General features: G+C 42.5%; 1 protein-coding gene across 8 annotated transcripts in view; it reads left to right on the top strand.

Moving 5' to 3' along the window:
- ZNF385A (zinc finger protein 385A) overlaps positions 1–19,146 on the top strand; it is a 199,671-nt gene that overhangs the window by 139,840 nt on the left and 40,685 nt on the right. For all 8 annotated transcript variants that reach the window (XM_058173821.1, XM_058173820.1, XM_058173822.1 and 5 more), the window contains one exon: positions 1,145–1,310. In XM_058173821.1, coding sequence (XP_058029804.1) covers positions 1,145–1,310 — 166 coding nt within the window. The remainder of the gene's footprint in view (positions 1–1,144; positions 1,311–19,146) is intronic.

The raw sequence follows: 19,146 nt of genomic DNA, 5'->3' as shown, positions 1-19,146 counted from the left end.
TTAGCGATTTTCTTCTTTGAAAATTGGGTTTGTCTGATTGTTTGTTTACTTCTTCCTCTTAATTTACCACTTTGGGGTTTCCTAGTGATCTCCCATCAAAACATTAGCCAGGTCTAACCCTGCTTTTTGGTGCTCAGCCAAGGATGCCTAAGTGCTACCATCTTCTGCTGTATTCATGAGGAGAAATATAAATATTGTAAGCATCTATATTTAAAACTTCTATCCAAGATGACACTTTTATAGATGAAAGTAATCTGTTAGAAGAACATTATTAGTGTAGATAATTCATAGGTTCAGTTTTAAATTAATGTGTTCTTCCTTGTCATAATATTCCTTAAAAGGAAAGAGAACAAAAGATGTTAGTGTCAAAGGAAAAAGGAGGGAAAGGGGAGAAAAAAAACCCAAACTAGTCTGAACGCATTCCTAGAAATTTATTTGGGTGTTCAACTTAGATATCTTAGATCAGGTTGGGTCTGGTGCAGGGGTCAGCAACCAGTGGCTCTGGAATCCCTCTGCTGCGTCCTCCTGTTGCTGGTCGGCTTCACAAATGATAGGGCTTTCGGTAAGGATAGGCAGAGGAAAAAGGACGCCGTGCTAGGAGGAGACTGTATGGTGAGGGAACCGAACTTCCGGTTAGCAGAGGAAAAAGGACACCGTGCTAGGAGAAGACTATGGTGGGGGAACCGGACTTTCAGTCGGTTCCAGAATTGAACAGGGGCTTCTGGTTAGGACCTGTGGCTCTTTGAGTGTTTAAGGTAGCCGATCTCTGGTCTAGTGGTTAGGCCCCAGTATAGAAAGCAGGAAATCATGAGTTCAAGTCCCGCCTAAGCCATGAAAGCTAGCTGGGTGACATTGGACCAATCACTCTCTCTCAACCCTATTTACCTCATAAGGTTCTTGTTATGAGGAAAATAGGAGGAGGAGGAAGTACTAGCTTTGTTCACCCCCTTGAATTATTTGTAAAAATAATAAAACTGGGATATAAATAAATAAAATTTAAAAAAAATATCCTGGACTAGCCTGGTACAGAGCTGTAAACAAGTTTCAGAAAGGTTATAAATGTGCGCCCTTCTCGTCGACCAGCACTCGTAATGTTCTGGGTTTTTGGATCTCCTATTGCTTTCTCCTTTTTTTCCTTGTATAGAGCCAGGCTGAAGCACACTACAAGGGCAACCGCCATGCCCGGCGAGTAAAGGGAATCGAAGCAGCCAGAACGCGGCAGAAGGAATCGGGACCTCGGGAGGGAGACAAGCCAGGATCTGCAGGCAGTCCATCCTCCAGCACCGGGGAGAGTGATTCTGACCGCACAGGTTCTAAACTTCTTCTTTCATTACAAGTGCTCCCTAAAATCCAAGGGTTTCCTGAAGAACATTGTGTGGGGTACACGTGTGTGTGTGTGTGTGTGTGTGTGTTCCTGTATTGTCCAAAAAGGTTGAACCAGTTTTCAAGACTTCTCTGTGAGTCTGTTGCACCAGAATGTGCTCCAGAACTTCCAGGTTCCAGACTGGTTTGTTTGGGATTTTAGGAAAATGGAGGTTTTCCCAGGCCAGAGCATAGGAAGGAGAGAGTTTTCAGACCAGTCCTAGCAGCCGTTTCTCTTCTCTTGCCAGAAGGGCGAATGAGCCTTTTCTCCTCTGCTATAGAGACAGTTCTGGGGAAACTAAAACAAACATAGATAATGTTGGCTAGGAAAGAAATGCAGGGCTCTGGGCACTACCCACATTCTGCTTCAATTACAGAGTTCAATAAGACCTTAGCTGTATTTTGCATCAATTACAGGGTTGAGGGTGAAACCTTTGTGCTAAAGGGAGGAGGGGGGGAGGTTAGATCTTACATCCTGTCTTTGACGTTGTGCCTGTCCTCCTGATGATGGGAACTTGAGCTGCCTTCTCAGTCCAAGTGACCGCTGAGCAAGCGGGTAATTAAATCGCATCTAATTAAACATTGATTACGGCTCCAATGGCTGGTGGAAATGGAACTGGGGGCTGCAGCCAGAATACTTGCCTGGGGAACTCTGCCTCCCAGCTTCAGAAGAGGGGGATTTTGGGGGACTTGCAAGCGAGTGACTAGCCTCATCTATAGCATTTCCGATGCTGTAGCCTCCACAGGATTGCAGCTAAGCAGCATAGCCAGTCTGCTAGGTTTGGGGACAGGGGATGAAGGAAAAGGGAGATGGGGTGGGCAGGAGAGCCAACTTGTTAGGACTAACAGCTGCTTTTATAAATACGAGGCAAGCTGTTTTTGCGGACAGCGGAGGATTAGAGGAAGTGTGTCATTCCACGTAGAGGCTTTTTAAAATATCAGAGCTTTTTCCGAGGCTGGAGTGAGATTGTGTGCTCTTTCTGTATTGTATACCAGGAACCCTTGTTTAGCAGCCACCATTGGGACCAGCAACTCAGTTGTTAAGTGAAAAGGGTTGCTAAGTGAAACTGTGGTTGTGCTTTTGATCTTACTTCAGCTTTCCTTTCTTTAGAGACCTGCAAAGGTCATAAAGGAAAGGACTGGTCATCAAGTTAGTGCAAACAGTCACTAAATGAGACCTACCTGTATTATCCTGTGTAAAAGCTACGTACAATTGCAGTACTGTAAAAAACAAAAAATCGCTGAATTAATAGGCAAGATCTGAGGCATCGCTTGAAGGAGTCTGCAAAAAATGGCAAATTCCATATTGAGAATTATTAGAGAAAGATTTGAAACCTGAACTGTCTTGTGTGGCAACGCTTTATACAAATTCCAATAGTTTCCGTCATTGCATCACAAAAAGGATTTTTTTTTTTCTGTGTGCATTGAGGCAAGAAATGTGGTCGCTAAGAGTCAATGCAAACTTGATGGCACATAATTAAGATGAAGAAAAGTAGAACCAAAATAATCAAGGCATTAGGGCACATCTGGAAGAGAAGTTCTAAATTTGGAGCATTTTCATTCAAGAAAACACAATTGAAGAGAAGCTTTGAGGGAGTATTGTAAAATTATGCGTGATGAGACTACAGTAGGAAAAGGAGTGTTTTTTTTTCTCATCATATAAGAAACAGATCATCCAGTAAAACTAACCAGAAGGTGATTCAGGAGAAGTCGCATTAAAAAGGAAGATCGGATTGCCCCCCTTGTGTGGCTTTTGGGGTATTTTTCAGGGATTTGGTCCAGCTTTAGCTTAAAAGTAAACACAACAATGCAGGAGCTAAAAATAAACATATCCAGAAGTCAATAGTCTTGCAAATGTACAATTATTTTAAATGGAAGTTTAATCTGCATCCCAATTTACCATCTTGGTGAGGAAATTATGGGTAAATTTGCCCATTCTTCCTTTGCTGGGGAAGCAAATTTTCAAAGCAAATTTTCAAAGCAAATTTTATTATGGTCTTTAGCCCAGAAACAGGACAAAGTTTAGAGGATTTATCTCAAAACAATGGTGAATGGTGAAAAGTAGGCTTAGAATAAGTGACCAGCAAATTATAACTGTGCCCCTGAAAATGTATAGAAAACAAGAGACGCTAGGAGAAATATCCTACTGGCAAGGGATTTCTGACAGTTAAACAGATTGTCCATTGCTAAAGGTATATATTTGAAGCTAATCAACTATGAGGGTTACTGTAGCTGTGGATCCTGTCCTAAACTGGATTAGACTAAATCGCCAATCTCCAACTTTGGCTCCTTCCAAATGAATGGATTTCAGTTCCCAGAATTCCTAGGTTTTTATGGCCACTGCTGAGGATTTTCAGAGTTGAAGTTTGCACATGGAAAAATCACCTAGACTAGGAAAGGCTGATCTAGATACTCTCCAAAGCAGGGGTGTCAAACTGGCAGCCCGTAGGCTGGATGCCTCATGCGCAGGCCATGCCCACCCCAGCTCCATGAGTGGGAAAAACATCGCAAAACATCATGTGATGGCAACGTGACACAGTGTTGTGTCTGCGCCCCCCGAGCTGGGCCTGCTGCCAGAAAGTGACTTGGACAATGAGGGGGAAGGGCCGTCAGGACTTACCTCGGGAGCACTGGCTCCCCTGGCTCAGCTCCAGGAGCCAGAAGCAGGCCAGGTGAAAGAGATAACGAGGCCTCCATCCCCTGACTCTTCCCCCCCCCCCAGACCACGCCTGCAGACCCAGCTGACAGCAATCAGGCATGGTTAAATCCTAGGTTTCGTAGGCAGGAGAGGAGGGAACAACTGAAGCAAGGGTGGGGCAGGCCTAGGAAGTGCTGAGTCATGGAGCCACACCCCACAGGATATAAAAGGCAGCCAGAGCTGCTGTGTCTCTTTGTAACAGGCAAATCCACTGATTGACTAGAGCTGAAGTTTGTGACTCACCAGCATCGTGGAAAATAACGAGGGCTCTTGGCAGACACTGGCTCTTTTGTCGCCAGAGCTGATAGTGCCGGCTAATTAAGCCATCATTCGGACGGAAGCGGAGGAAGACAGAACACGCAGCAAGTTTGACATCCATGCTCTAAAGTCTTTTCGAATCCTAAAGTTCTGTAAGAGAGCTTGTCCCACGTTACCATGTAATCAGTGGCAGCCTCCAGATGTCTGGAACAAAACTTATCAAGATAAAGGAGCTTTTTTTAATTTAAGTAACTACCTTGGTACCTCATGTTAGTCCACATTCTTCCCTCTTTATGTGTATATGTTGTTTTCTCCAATGGTTTACAAAACTAGTTAAAATATGCAAAATAGAACCAGAGTATTGGAACCGCATGAAACAACTAATGAAGCAACAGCAGTAATTCATGGCTGCCTAAAAAAAGATTTCCACCCCACCCACCCCCAATGCTTGAACACCACCAGTGAATAAATTCCAAAGCCCTCTTCACATTTTTCGTTCTGTGAAGAATTGGTTTTCCAACATTTCTTGTATTCAAAACTCCCAAGACTTTTGCTTATAAAAAAAATTAAAAGCAGAGTTTCATCATCCAGATTCTTAAACGATGGTTGGATTTTTGCCTTTGAATGCAATTCTGTTTCACTGATACAGCAAGATAGTGTTATAGTGGGCAACGTAAAATTCATGAGATGTCCCTCAGATATTTGAGGGGAGGAATCCTAATTTTGAAAAGGTTTTGTCCCGGCCACTTTTAATTGAAAAAGGGTTAGACAAGAACTAATGGGAAGGACTTCTCCCAAAGATGCTGAAGGTTCCTGTCAATCAGAACAGATGATCCTGGGCTAAATCAATCAGTAATCCAATCTGTCATAAGGCAGCTTCTTATAAAATGCATGCCTTTCCTTCTGAGAGAACTGGAAGTGTGATACGTCGTCTGCTAGCTCTCCAGCTATGCATATGAGCTAGAAATGAACGCAGGCTGAAACACAATAGTCAGAGTCCTGGATGGATTGGATGCCTTGCATGGTTGTGTCCATCTCTTGAAACAGTCCCGATGGAGAACTCAAGGACTGTGATATTTCAAATACTTCAGGGTGAATCTATCTTATAGATGAAGAACGTTTATGAATGGGGTTCATTAAACAGGAGACTCATTTCTGTTTCTTTCCAAGTGTAAGGCCTTGGTGTCAACATCGAGCTCTTCCTGTGTCGAAACCATTGCTCTTCAGGGTGAAGACATTCAACTTGTGCATCATTGTTTGAGTTTGTGTCAGTCAGGACATCTGAATCCTGTATTGTAAGCGGCAGGTGCTTCTATCTGTATCTCTAGAACCATGGCAGGCAACCGTATCCTAGGAAGAGTTGCTTTCTGTTACTATTAACAGAATAAACAAGGTGGCAATGTCCTAATATCACAGAAACAAGTAAGTTCTGGAGCAGGGAATTGCATTTCATCTGGCCAATATTATCCATACATATTTCTTTAGTTTTCACTAGAAAACAGCAGAGAGAAAAAACAAACGTTTTTTTACCAGGTCACTCCTACATTTCCACAAGTTGCCCAGCTCCGTTGAGGAGCCTGGGGGGAGGGGGGGCCGTTTGGTGACATCAGACTAACCTAATCTGCCCCTGTGACCCGTTTCCTATTTTGAGCACAAGGAAGGGAATCTGATACTTGTTTAGTCCAGGGATCCAGTCTTGTTAGTCCAGCATCATTCTTGTATAGGAGTGCCAGTTGTCTCTTATGCATGGCTGTTTCCCTGGTGAAATTTCGCTAAGATCTAATGAAAGCTCCCTCCTGCTGTTTGGTTCAGCAAGGGTCCCCTCGTTTTCAATTTTGTATGTTTTAGAAGTGATAACACTGATAAACCCCAACGCCCATAGTGTTTGATAACAACGGGAGATGTAGTCCCTCTCAGCTGGATGGCAACTGTTCAGGGAAAGCTGGATTCAAGTATCAGATTTGGACTGGGATCCCTGATGCAAACCCTTACCTGACCATCAAATTCAGCAGGGTCAGTCTAATCCACCTTACAAAACCACGGGGAACCATTTACACTGCTCTGAAGGGAGACAGGATAGAAATGCATTTGTTTGTTTTCCTGAGTGTACATTCCCCAATGACTGGGCAGGCACACAAGAAAACAGTATTTTAAAACCACACACGCAAAGCCAGTCATACGAGCTCCCCCCCTTCCCCCAAAAAACCACAAATTGGCTAACATACCTTGTACAATCTCCATGACAAATTCATACATACATACAGACCCCTCGCATCCTGGACAAAAAACTGTTTCAACTCCTACCCTCAAAACAACGCTATGGAGCACTGCACACCAGAACAACTAGACACAAGAACAGTTTCTTTCCGAACGCCATCACTCTGCTAAAAAAATAATTCCATCAACACTGTCAAACTATTTACTGAATCTGCACTACTATTAATCTTCTCATAGTTCCCATCACCAATCTCTTTCCATTTATGACTGTATGACTGTAACCTTGTTGCTGGTATCCTTAATATTTATATTGACTGTTTCCCTATAACTATCATTAAGTGTTGTACCTTAGAATTCTTGATGAACATATCTTTTCTTTTATGTACACTGAGACCGTATGCACCAAGACAAATTCCTTGTGTGTCCAATCACACTTGGCCAATAAAAAAAAAATCTATTCTATTCTATTCTATTCTATTCTATTCCCCATCCTAGCTCAGAGCCTGAGGAAATAACCAGATCTTCTGGAAGGACAGCAGGGTTGGCTTGGGGAGATTCAAAGAATGGGGATTGCCACAGAGAAAATGTGCCTGATGTGTCCCTTAAGGTTGCTTGAGACCTGAAACATGCCATTGGATTGTATAGGAGAAGCAGAAACAATTAGAGAAAGTCCCTCACATATCCAAGTCCTAATGCCATGCAAGGTTTGTAGGTGATGAGCAGAATTTTGAATTGAGCCAGGAAGTATACTACTCACTTCTGCAACTCACATAGCACAGGTGTTACCTGACCAACTGAGGATGCCCTTAATGACTCATGTTGCTGCATCCTGGTCCAGCTGTAACTTCTAAGTGGTCCTCAATGACAGCCCCCGTGCAAATCGCATTGCAATAGATCCTATGTGAGATGACAAGGATACAAGTGACTGTTGAGATACATTGCCACAGTTCTAGTTTTTTACCTTCTTAGGTAGATTATTGGGGGAGGGAGAGGGCGGGAGTCTTATTTCTAGTAAATAAACACATAATGAGTTCATTGAACTTCGCTGGTTTGCACAGAACAGGCCTTATCTACATTGCAGACTGCTTTTTTGTTTCTTCCTTCTCCCAATAGGTATTTTGAAGTAGTTGAAGGTAGGCTCAGATCTGCCTTAAACCCGTGTTTAAAATAGCTGTAGGGCAACCTTTCCATGGGTAAATTGTGCTTGTTTTTTCCCTCTTTGTAAGGCGCTTCTGACATCTGTGTGGAGTTCAAGACGGGCAGTCTGCTCCTCACTGGAATGATAAGTTCTAGGAAACAGTTGGCAGAGATGCAGTTGTCTGGAGATGAAGAATTTATAGGGAGAGTTACTCAGGGTTGCTGGTTCCCAGCCACCAATGACCTCAGAGTTCGATGGGCTTTTCCCTTCCTCCTTCCCTCCCTCCCTTCGTTATGCAAGAGACCCTGTGTTTTGCATTGAGGATTCAAACTCAGCGGATGGGGGAGGCACCAAGACCAACGGAAAGAGTGATGCAAAATAAAAGGGCATATCTTAACCAGCAAGCCCCAACACTCCTCAGAAGTGTTCCCTTGTCTTCTCTGGTGAGGCTGGTCTGGGGATCATGTCATAACAATTCCAGGCAGGAAATCTCTGTTCTTTCTTTTGCCTGAGACCTGTCACACACTGTGCTTTTGGACACGACATCCCCCCCACCCCGGACTGCTCCCAATAAACACAAATGCAACATTCTATGCATGTGGTCCCCTAGTACATACATGCACAACTCCTGTCTTAATTCCTTGTCTTGGCTACTCTGCTCTAAAACCTTCTAAGAAGCCATTAGCCCATTTTTCTCAGCACTGGATCCACACTGCGCAGGTTTGTCCTTGACTTACAACAGTCCGTTTAGTGACCATTTGAAGTTACAACGGCACTGAAAAAAGTATGTCTAGTTTAATGAAAAGAAGGACTAGGGGAGACATGATAGCAGTGTTACAATATCTCAGGAGTTGCCACAAAGAAGAGGGAGTCAAACTATTCTCCAAAGCACCTGAGGGCAGGACAAGAAGCAAAAGGTGGAAACTGATCAAGGAGAGAAGCAACTTAGAACTAAGGAGAAATTTCCTGACAGTTAGAATAATTGATAAGACTTGCCTGCAGAAGTTGTGAATGTGCCTTATGCACAGTCACTCACGCCCTTGTGACGTCTCGTCTGGATTACTGCAATGCTCTCTACATGGGGCTCCCCTTGAGGGGCATCCGGAGGCTTCAGTTAGTCCAGAATGCAGCTGCGCGGGTGATAGAGGGAGCCCCTCGTGGCTCCCACGTGACACCTATCCTGCGCAGGCTGCACTGGCTACCTGTGGCCTTCCGGGTGCGCTTCAAGGTGTTGGTGAACGTCTTCAAAGCGCTCCATGGCATAGGGCCGGGCTATCTACGGGACCGCCTGCTGCTACCGAATACCTCTCACCGACCCGCGCCTCACAGAGAGGGACTCTCAGGGTGCCGTCGGGCGCGACAGTGTCGTCTGGCGGCGCCCAGGAAGGGCCTTCTCTGTGGGGGCTCCCGCCCTCTGGAACGAACTCCCCCCAGGACTCCGTCAACTTCCGGACCTCCGAACCTTTCGTCGCGAGCTTAAAACTCACCTATTCATCTGCGCTGGACTGGGTTAGTTTTTAAACTTATGGGTTTTTAATGGGTTTTATTCTAAATTTTAATCATGGCCAATTTAATAAGTTTTTTAATTATATTTTAATCGTATTTATATTGTATTATTTTGTATTTTTTATCAGGCTGTGAACCGCCCTGAGTCCTTCGGGAGAAGGGCGGTATAAAAATTTAAATAAATAAATAAATAAATAAATAAATGCTCCAACACTGGAAATTTTTAAGAAAATGTTGGATAGCTATTTGTCTGAAGGGATGTAGGGTTTCCTGCCTGGGCAGGGGGTTGGACTAGAAGACCTCCAAGGTCCCTTCCAACTCTGTTGTTGTTGTTGTTGTTGTTGTTGTTAAAGCGACTTAGGCTTAGAATAACTTTATTGTCACTTTGAATGTACACTAATTAGCATACATTAAAATGAAATTTTGTTGCATACAGCTTACAAAAAGTCATCACCTCCAGTATACATTTACGGCCGTTTTTCACACTTATGACCCATTGCAACATCCACATGATCAAAAGTATGACAAGCAAAGTCAGTGGGGAAGCCAGTTTAACTTAACAACTGTATTACTAGCTTAAAGTTACTTTTTCATCACTGTCACTAAATGAGACCTACTTGTATGATCCTGTGTGAAAGCTACATATGACGGCAGTACAGGTAGTCCTCGAGTTATAACAGTTCATTTGATCACCTGTTGCAACTTTCTGACAAGGAAAGTTCAACTGGGAAGCCAGATTCCCTTAATAACCAGGTTTCTAACTTATCAACTGCAGGGATTCACTTAATAACTGTGGCAAGAAAGGTTGCAAAATGGGGCAGAACTCACTTAACAAATGTTTTATGTAAGAACAGCAATTTTGGGCTCAGTTGTGGCCGAAAATGAAGGACTACCTGCAATTAAATCTAAGTCCATGCAACTGCAATCTCCAGCCCTTTTATTGCCAGTAGCTGTCTCCTGCCACTCTACTGGGGTCTGATTTGTATAGTTTTTAGGTTGGGGCAGGGGTGAAATGTAAAATTTGTTATTACCGGTTCTGTGGGCGTGGCTTGGTGGGTAGGGGTAAAGTAACTGGGTGGGCATGGCCAACTTTTTTTTTTAACTTTTAAAAGCATTTTTTCTACAACCTCTTCGACTTTTAAAAGGCTCCTCTGACGATCCCAGCTGAGTTGCCTGATCGTCAGAGGCTTTTTTTTTTTTTTTAAAGCATATATTTTTTTGCCTTTAAAAGAAAAAAAGCCTCTGGTGATCAGGCAACTCAGCTGGGATCGCCAGAGTCTTTTAAAAGCATTTTTTCTACAACCTCTTCAGCCAAAAAGGTTGTAGAAAAAATGCTTTTAAAAGGCTCTGGCTATCCCAGCTGAGCTGTGCGATCATCAGAGGCTTTTTTTTTTCACTTTTAAAAGCATTTTTTTGGCCGAAGCAAAAATCCTTTTAAAAGTTAAAAAAAAAAAAAAACTCTGATGATCACGTGGCTTAGCTGGCCATGGCGGGCGGGGGGGAGGGATTTTTGCTACCGGTTCTCTGAACCACACTCCGCCATCCCTACCGAATCGGGCGATCTGGTCCGAACCGGGAGCATTTCACCCCTGGTTTGGGATGTAGGATTTGCCCTTTCATTTCTGGTGAAATGTCACATACAAGTTCACAAAGTTAGTCATTCTCTGCTAAACGTCAGTAATTCTCCTTTCCCTAATCCCCAATTTACATATCATCCAGTCTTACCTAAGAATAAAGAGAACCTCTTACGTTAGGATGGCCACGAAATGTTGACAGTGAGTTACATATGATCTTGCTGTATTAAGAAAGGGAGAAAGGTTTAGCAACAGCCTGAAGCCTGTGTGCTTACAGAGATAAAAGGGAACTGGATGATTAAGCGAGCTGCTGTCTTACACATGCTTTCCTTAAAAAAAGCCACTGACCATCACTGAAGCATAGATCTGGGGTCGTCATCAATACTGTTGTTATTAATGACTTGGAAGAAGAGGTGGAGCAAATGTTTATCAAATTTGCAAACGACGCAAAATTGGGTTTGATAGCTACTACCACGGAACATACACACACACACAAATGGAAAGCTTTCTCGATAAGTTAGAAATAATGGGACGCAGTTTATCAGGGACTGTTGCAAACAGGGAACAAAAATCAAGTGCACCAGTGGTGAAGTCCAAATTTTTTTACTACTGGTTCGGTGGGTGTGGCTTGGTGGGCATGGTGTAGCTTGGTGGGCGTAGCAGGGGAAGGATACTGCAAAATCCCCATTCCCACCCCACTCTGGGGCCAGCCAGAGGTGGTATTTGCCAGTTCTCTGAACTGCTCAAAATTTCCGCTACCGGTTCTCTAGAACTTGTCAGAACCTGCTGGATTTCACCCCTGAAATTCACTGATTACAGGAAGGAATTTAGATTCCCCCTCCCAGTCCAAACAATTTTTTTCCCAGTCTAACCAAAGACATGAAGGAGCTTGGACAACTTCTATCAGTCAGTCTGTAAAAACAGCACGGTGGGACTAGGTTTGGTGTGTGTGGGGAGGAGACGCTAGGAAAAGAAAGACTGAGTTCAAAAATGTGTGTGATCAGATTAGGAATTATTATAGGGACTTCAAAGGTTAAAAAAGGTTGACGCAAACTTGAAAAGGTTCAGAAAGCGTGACAAGAATGATCAAGAGATTCCAAAATAAAGCCTATGAAGAAAGATGGAAGGAATGTTTAACCTTGAGAATACTGAATGGAAATATAATTCGTTTATTGATTATAAGAGCCATAGTGGCGCAGTGCTTAGAATGCAGTACTGCAGGTTAAATCTGTTGATTGTCAATAGTTTGATCCTCACCAGCTCAAAATTGACTCAGTCTTCCATCCTTCCAAGGTCAGTAAAATGAGGACCCAGATTGTTGGGGGCAATAGGCTGACTCTGTAAACCGCTTAGAGAGCTATAAAACACCGTGAAGCGGTATATTAGTCTAAGTGCTATTGCTAAGTGCTATACGTGACATAGAGTCCTTTTTGACTCCTAGCGACAGTTTTCTTCCATGTATAACATTCATTAAATAACTGAAAGTATTTGACACCTGTTGTCAATTGTGAAGAAGTAGGCATGTCCCAGAGCACAGAACATTAAATAATGATTCTCTATTATAGGAAGGCCGATTCCAATTGTACATTAGGAAAAAAATATCCCAACAATGCAGTTTGACAGTGAAACCAATTACTCACAGTTGTGGTAGACTGTGCTCCATTAAATGTGTTCCAACAGAGGTCATATGACAATGTGTTAGCCATGTTTTATTTTGTATTCTTGTGTTAGGGAGGAGGTTGGACTTGGTCTAAATGGCCTTTCCAACTCAGTGATTCTGTGAGTGAATAAATATGCCTGGGATTGCACTTTCCATGAATTGAAAGCAATGAAATGAGTTTGCAACTAGCTTAAATGGTATTGAGAAGTTGCTAACATATAAGTTTAGATCAGTGGTTCTCAACTTTTATAGTGCTGCGACCCCTTTAATACAATTCTCCACAATTTGGCGACCCCAACCGTAAATTTTTTTTTTTTTAGGCAGCGATCTCAGCGTGCCTTAGCAGCCGCAAAAGCAGGAAAAAAGCGGCAAACTGTTTTTTTGAATTTATCGTGCCTGAAGCCGTATTGGCTAGCGATCTGAACTGCTTGCGATTGCCTTGAGGACGGAGGCATTAAAGCAGAGACTCCTCCCCTATTAAGTTTATCGTGCCTGAAGCCAGATTAGGCTAGCGATTGGGAGTGATTGCAGCTGGCTTGAGAGGGAGACATCAGAGCAAAGATTTCTCTCTTTTTTAATTCATCGCGCCTGAAGCCGAATTCGCGATTCTTCGACTCACAAGTATACTTCCCATATTTCTGATGGTCTTAGGCGACCCCTGGCAAATCGTCATTCGACCCCCAAAGGGGTCGCGACCCACAGGTTGAGAACCGCTGGTTTAGATAGTGTCTCCAGTGCCAATTCTAAGGTTTGGTTGTTTATTGCATAATAATCAAGAAGATAAATATTTTCTCTTGATTTTATTGCTGTGTTGGACCAACTTCACCTGACTAATTTCAAATGTCATTAAAAAGCAAAGGCCAAGTACTGAGCTTGATAAATTTAAGGCCAGGTTCCTTGTGAGCCAGTTTTTGTGGTGTGGATAACAGATAGTATTTCTGAAGCTTTTCTGGTATAAAGTGATGAAAAAGCTTCCTGTGTTAAAGTTTGGACAACCCTGAAGCAGGTTCAAGGGCACAGGTTTAAGTCTAGCAAAAAGTTAAAAAGTAAAATGAAGTTAAAGAAGTTAAAAGTATCGGAATTCTACCAGAGTAAAAATTTGCACAATATTATTTGGGTTCCTCTAGTCTATCAGGAAAGAATTGTTGTGATTTACTTAGCCAATAGTGTGGTTGTGGACACACAGACACACACACAAAATTAGGATTGCGCAGGCACGCTTGAACATTAATATTGTTATGGAAGTATTTAACTGAAAACAGTCATACCAGTTTATATTTCCTCAGCCAATGTCCATAACAGCACATTGCTAAATAAATTGCATAAATGTGTTTATAGTAAGAGATTTGAATTTCTGTCTTCAGGCTAGATCCACAGGGAAGGAAGGGGTAGAGTGGAATACTGTAACTCCATGGTCCAGCTACAAGAAATCCTGATCATATATCCTTCTGTTTTTTAGAATTAAGACTGAGAACTGCCTTGAAATTATCAAGGGCATTTCAACAACCGAAGTAGAATCTTTCTTTTTAAAAAAAAAAAAAAACTGAAAGTTGGGGTTCTCTGGAGATTGAATTAGGCCCAAATATTTTTCCAATGCTGTTTCTCTTCTTCCATTTCGAACCCTGAATAGGGGTCTGCATAATGACTTTAAGAGAGAAAGATCATGAAAGAAAAGGCTGAAGTTGGGACCGGAAGTCTTGCATTTCAGCTTTTGTTCATTTCTCCCACGTTTTTTCCTTTTTGGAGAAAATGGGCAGCCAGGGATTAGTAAGGTGGGAGTTTTTCTGCTTGTGTATAAATTAAAACCATATGTAAATTGGCAGGCTTGCCAATTCTGCCTATGGATATGCAAGGAGTTCGTGCTCTGCAGTCACATGCACGAATGTACACATATATACACAATCATATCCCTCTCTTTAATATACATACACATCCCTTCTAATGTATACATGATGAGAGACTAATTAAAATAAATGAATGCTATGGAATGTCAGGAATCTAGAAGCTGTACCAAGTCAAACTCTTTGTTTTCCGTTACAATCACAGCTATGAAGTTCAGTTTCAAAGAATGGAGAGGAAACTAAGGTAGGGTTTGGGGAATCTGATCCTCCGTTTATTGCTGAAGGACACCTTCCAGGATAGTCACCATTTTGTAACCTTTTCACAGACACAGCAAAAAGAGTTGCCAGAGTTTGTTTTAGTTTTTTAAATTCTGATCTGGGAGGTCTTCTAGTCCAGGGGTCTGCAAACTTGGCTCTTTTAAGACTTGTAGACTTCAACTCCCAGAGTTCCTCAGCCAGCTTTGCTAAAAAGATGCATATTTTTAACAGGTATGTAGAAAGAAGAATTTTAGCAGCTGATCTTGTGTTGCTAAGAGATGGAAGATGAATCTGGAAACTCTGCTGCCGTTCCCTCTTCTCAGTAGTTTAATAGCAAATACTTTTTAATAGCAGGCACCTCCTTACTAGTTGTAATCCCTGGTTCTTTCCATTTAAATGTTTTAACTTATTTATTCTCTGGACTGCAACATCCTCCCTCACCTCATTTATTGGCTGTAGCTTTAGCAGGGTGAAAAAAACCAGAGTTACGATTCTAATGGAAGAAATAGTCCATAAACTCAGCAGCTGAGGTGGTTGGGTACCAGTGACTCACCTTGCCCTGTGAAGACAGGCCCAAATAGGCACCTTGGTCAATAGTGTACTTATCTTCCAGCGCTGCCAGTCCTATGTGCCAAGCTCCAAGGATTTTTTTTTCTTTTATTTTGTGGCTACATTAATGACATAATTGGAGCAGGATGGGAATAGTTTGGAGCAGATACCTAGCTCCTATGCCAGGCCACTTTTTATCCTGATGATCTGGATTGAGCTGATCTGGGCAAACCAAGCAGGCCTCTACCAAAGCCCAGAATCCGTCAATAGCAAAGCCCGATTCTAATTGTTCCAAACTGGGTCTAATAATAACTCCCTGCTTTCAGGCAAATGACAGCAACGACCGTGAACTGGTGGCATTACAGAAAACGGGGGCACAGCTCAAGGAAAGGAGTAGCAGGCAGAGTTTCATGATGCAGGAGTTGCTGTGGGTCAGTGTTGCTAATAGTGGGGCAGCTCCCACGTGTAGAAGAATTGCTAGCACATCTTCATCTCTAGTATGCCCAGAAGGGTTTCATGACACAGATAATGAATGGAGGACATTTTTGTTCGTGAATTTTAATTTTTTTATTAGTTGGTTAAAATATAAAATCCGAAGAAAAAGAAAAAATAATGGGAAGGAAAAGCAGAAGAGGAAAAAAGTGTACGTGAAGAGGGGAAAAAATAAAGAAAAGCACTGACTTCTGACTCTTTTTATTGCACTAGAATAAGATAATAACATACAGTCTCAACTTTTTCTTCCTACATAGTAATATATACTAAACATTTCTATAACAACAAACCTATCTAATCAGTAAAACCCAAAGTCAGTTTCATATTTTTTTTCAACTTCAAGCACAAAGTCCAAAAGTGGTTTCCAAGTGGAAACAAAGTTAGGACATCTTTGTTCGGAGAGAGACTTGTAGGTCCAGTTTTCACAGAAAAGATTTTCACTGCAGGTTTGGACCAGGCAGTACTTCTCCTTTCTCAGAGTTAGCTTGGTGGGTGGGTGGGGGCTAAGATAAGAGAAGTTCCAAAGGAGGGATTTGGATGGAAAGTTGTACCCATCCTGGTTTTCTCTTGGCCAGGGGTTAGCAACCTGCAGCCCTGGAGCCTCATGTGGCTCTTTCACCCCTCTGCTGCGGCTCCCTGTCACTCAAAATATGTGTCATAACCGCCAATGTGTGCCACCTGCCGGCACACAGTTTATTGAGCTTTTCAAACCCCCGGTAGGTCAACCACGGATAAATCTAAGAAAAGAAAAGTTTCAGAAGAAAACAGAATATGCTAGTTTTCTAGCCGCTCAAGAAATAGTCAGGCACGGGAAGGGTTTTGTGGCTCTCGGTGTTTTCTTTTCTGTGGGGAAACAGGTCCAAATGTTTAAGGTGTTTAAGGTTGCATCCTCCTTCTCTTGGCCATTCAAACAAGAATATCACCTATTTGAAAACGACTAACACAAAATCTCCTCTGCCCCAGATTTGACCTTGGAAATTCCTCTGAGCTCTTTTGAGGCCTAAAGAGCAGTCTTCTGTCTATATTTTATTTAATCCTCTTTTAAAGTTATATACATCATTGGCCATCCACATGTGTCATGGCACAACATTCAGTTATGTGATTTGTAAAAAAAAAAGTGCTTAATCACCTGAAGTCTTAATTATGGTTCAGTCCTTGAGTTGAGCCCTGGGATGTTTTTGCTGACAAAGCTCGGTCGCAGAGCACGCACAGAGTAACATGTAAAAGTGTGGTTTAGAGCTTACTGCCAGTCCACACACAAGAGTTTCAGGAAAAGCTTCCAAGCCATTCCCTTGGTCTTGCTTTCCCAGAATTGGGGAAGTTTACAGTCCAAGGTGAAGTGTGGGTCACAATATGAATGGTGTGGCATGAGAATTTTAAACTTCCTTTTTTGCTCAGCTCTTGAACGCCAATAAAAGGGTAACGTAATAGTTGAAACCAAGAGGAAGAGAAGTTGGAAGGGAAATGGGATCTTGAGATGGTGTTTAATATTTGAAACTGGGATCCAGCTGTTGTGCCGCTGCCGCAGAATTCTGCAGAAATATCCTTGTTTATAGATCTGACTTCTCATCTCCTTTGGCTTCAGGCTAGTGAGTTGCTATGTTTTGGAGAACAAATGCTGCCTCATGCACTGATTTGGAACAGAGCAGATTTGCCCTAAGAAGTTATCCTCTCAGAAATGGAGTTCTTCACTCCATTTTTTTTCACGGTTCATAAGCTCTGTGGCCATTCAATTTGGAGACACAACAAATGAAGTTTGGATCCCAGTGGAAGCTGGAATTGGAAAACATCGGGAGATACAGGATTCATTCTCTGCCAGCTGATACAACCCAGCTGGCTTTGGAGATGACAGGGTGAGATGCAGTCTAAACAACAATTGAAGTTGGGCCACTTGCATTCTGTGGGATTGTATTGAGATTGTATTTATTTATTTATTTTTTAGTTTAGGGAGATGTTTGGGACAAAATAGGTTTAGTTTTTGTAGAGGGTTAAAGCATCCATTTCACCCCTTGAGTTCTTGTGACCCACAGTGATCGTATTGCTCCCCTTGGAGGTGAGACTTGAAAGTAAAATGGGTGCAGTCTTAAAACATCAGAACACATGGCCATAATCGAGGGGAACAGGATGGAAATTCTGTACTAATAAAGAATGTTTTTGGCTAAGTCTATTTGCAAATTCTCTTTATTCTTTGGGGCCAGGCAGACTTCTCATCTCACTGGGATCTGTGTCTCTCCCTCCACTGATGCCATTTAGAAAAAAAGAACACTTCTAGTATGGATCTAGAGGACAAAAGGACCCAGGTCTCTGCAGCTGAATTACCAGCTTGAAACTATTGTGCAATATTGATTTAACTCAAAATATTGCTTCCTCCAGATGTAAACAAAGGTTGCCAATACCACCCAATCTGAAATAAGTCCTATACGTGGGCAAATCCAATCAAATGCTAAAGGTTGCACAGTCTAAGCCAGGGGTCTGCAAACTTGGCTCTTTTAAGACTTGTGGACTTCAACTCCCAACGTTTCTCAGCCAGTTGAGGAAAAGGAGTGTGTGATCAGTATGTTGGAACAAAAATGCTCACTTGGTATATACGTCAACAGTATTTGAATTTATACGTTATTTGGAAAATGGTCTTGAGCCCTAATCGGTAGCTCAGTGACTACCTTTGCATGAGGAATTCCGAGGAAGGAGATTAAAGAAATATCAGGCTGCCTTTAGCCAAGTCTATAGCACAGCACCACCAACAGTACTGCATGCATTCTCAATCACCATATCTTCAGAGGATTCCACCTCTCCCCCACCCAAAAAAATGGTCTGCAACCTTAAACACCCAAAGAGCCATTTGGACCTGTTTCCCACAGAAAAGAAAACACCGAGAGCCATAAAACCCTTCCCGTGCCTGACTATTTCTTGAGCGGCCAGAAAACTAGCATATGTAGTTGATCAGTAGTAGTAGGAAATCAAAATGGCTGTGGCCTTGAAAGTAAAATCTGAAACTTTAACCAAATTTACCTGAAACTTTCCAACTTTGCCTGGATTGGGAAAGGCTCATGCTTCAGACCCTAAGAGTCATATCCTGTCCATGCAAAGGGTCCAACGGGATTCTGGTCTTAGATCTGTATAAAGGGAGTTTTTCCCTAGTTTTAAAAAAATCATCTAGGAGAAACTAGCAATAGCAATAGCACTTAGACTTATATACCGCTTCACAGTGCTTTACAACCCTCTCTAAGCGGTTTACAGAGACAGCATATTGCCCCCAACAATCTGGCTCCTCATTTTACCCACCTTGGACGGATGGAAGGCTGAGTCAACCTTGAGCCTGGTGAGATTCAAACTACCAAATTGCAGGCAGCCGGCAGTCAGCAGAATTAGCTTGCAGTACTACACTCTTAACTACTGTGCCACCATGGCTCATCAGGGTTTATAAACTGACGGTGCTTATTGTGGAGAAAACACACAATGGCAAGGTTTTCTTCCTGCAGCTTCATGCAAGGAGTACCTGGAGTTATCAATAAAATTCACTGGCCTTCTAGAGATTCAAGGCAGACAGAGGAGATAGTGTTCCACACAAGGAGGTTACATGTTGCAGGATTTAA

This window comes from Ahaetulla prasina, chromosome 2, assembly GCF_028640845.1.
Source record: "Ahaetulla prasina isolate Xishuangbanna chromosome 2, ASM2864084v1, whole genome shotgun sequence".
In the NCBI taxonomy this organism is placed as follows: domain Eukaryota; kingdom Metazoa; phylum Chordata; class Lepidosauria; order Squamata; family Colubridae; genus Ahaetulla; species Ahaetulla prasina.
This window is presented reverse-complemented; position numbering and strand designations above follow the sequence as displayed.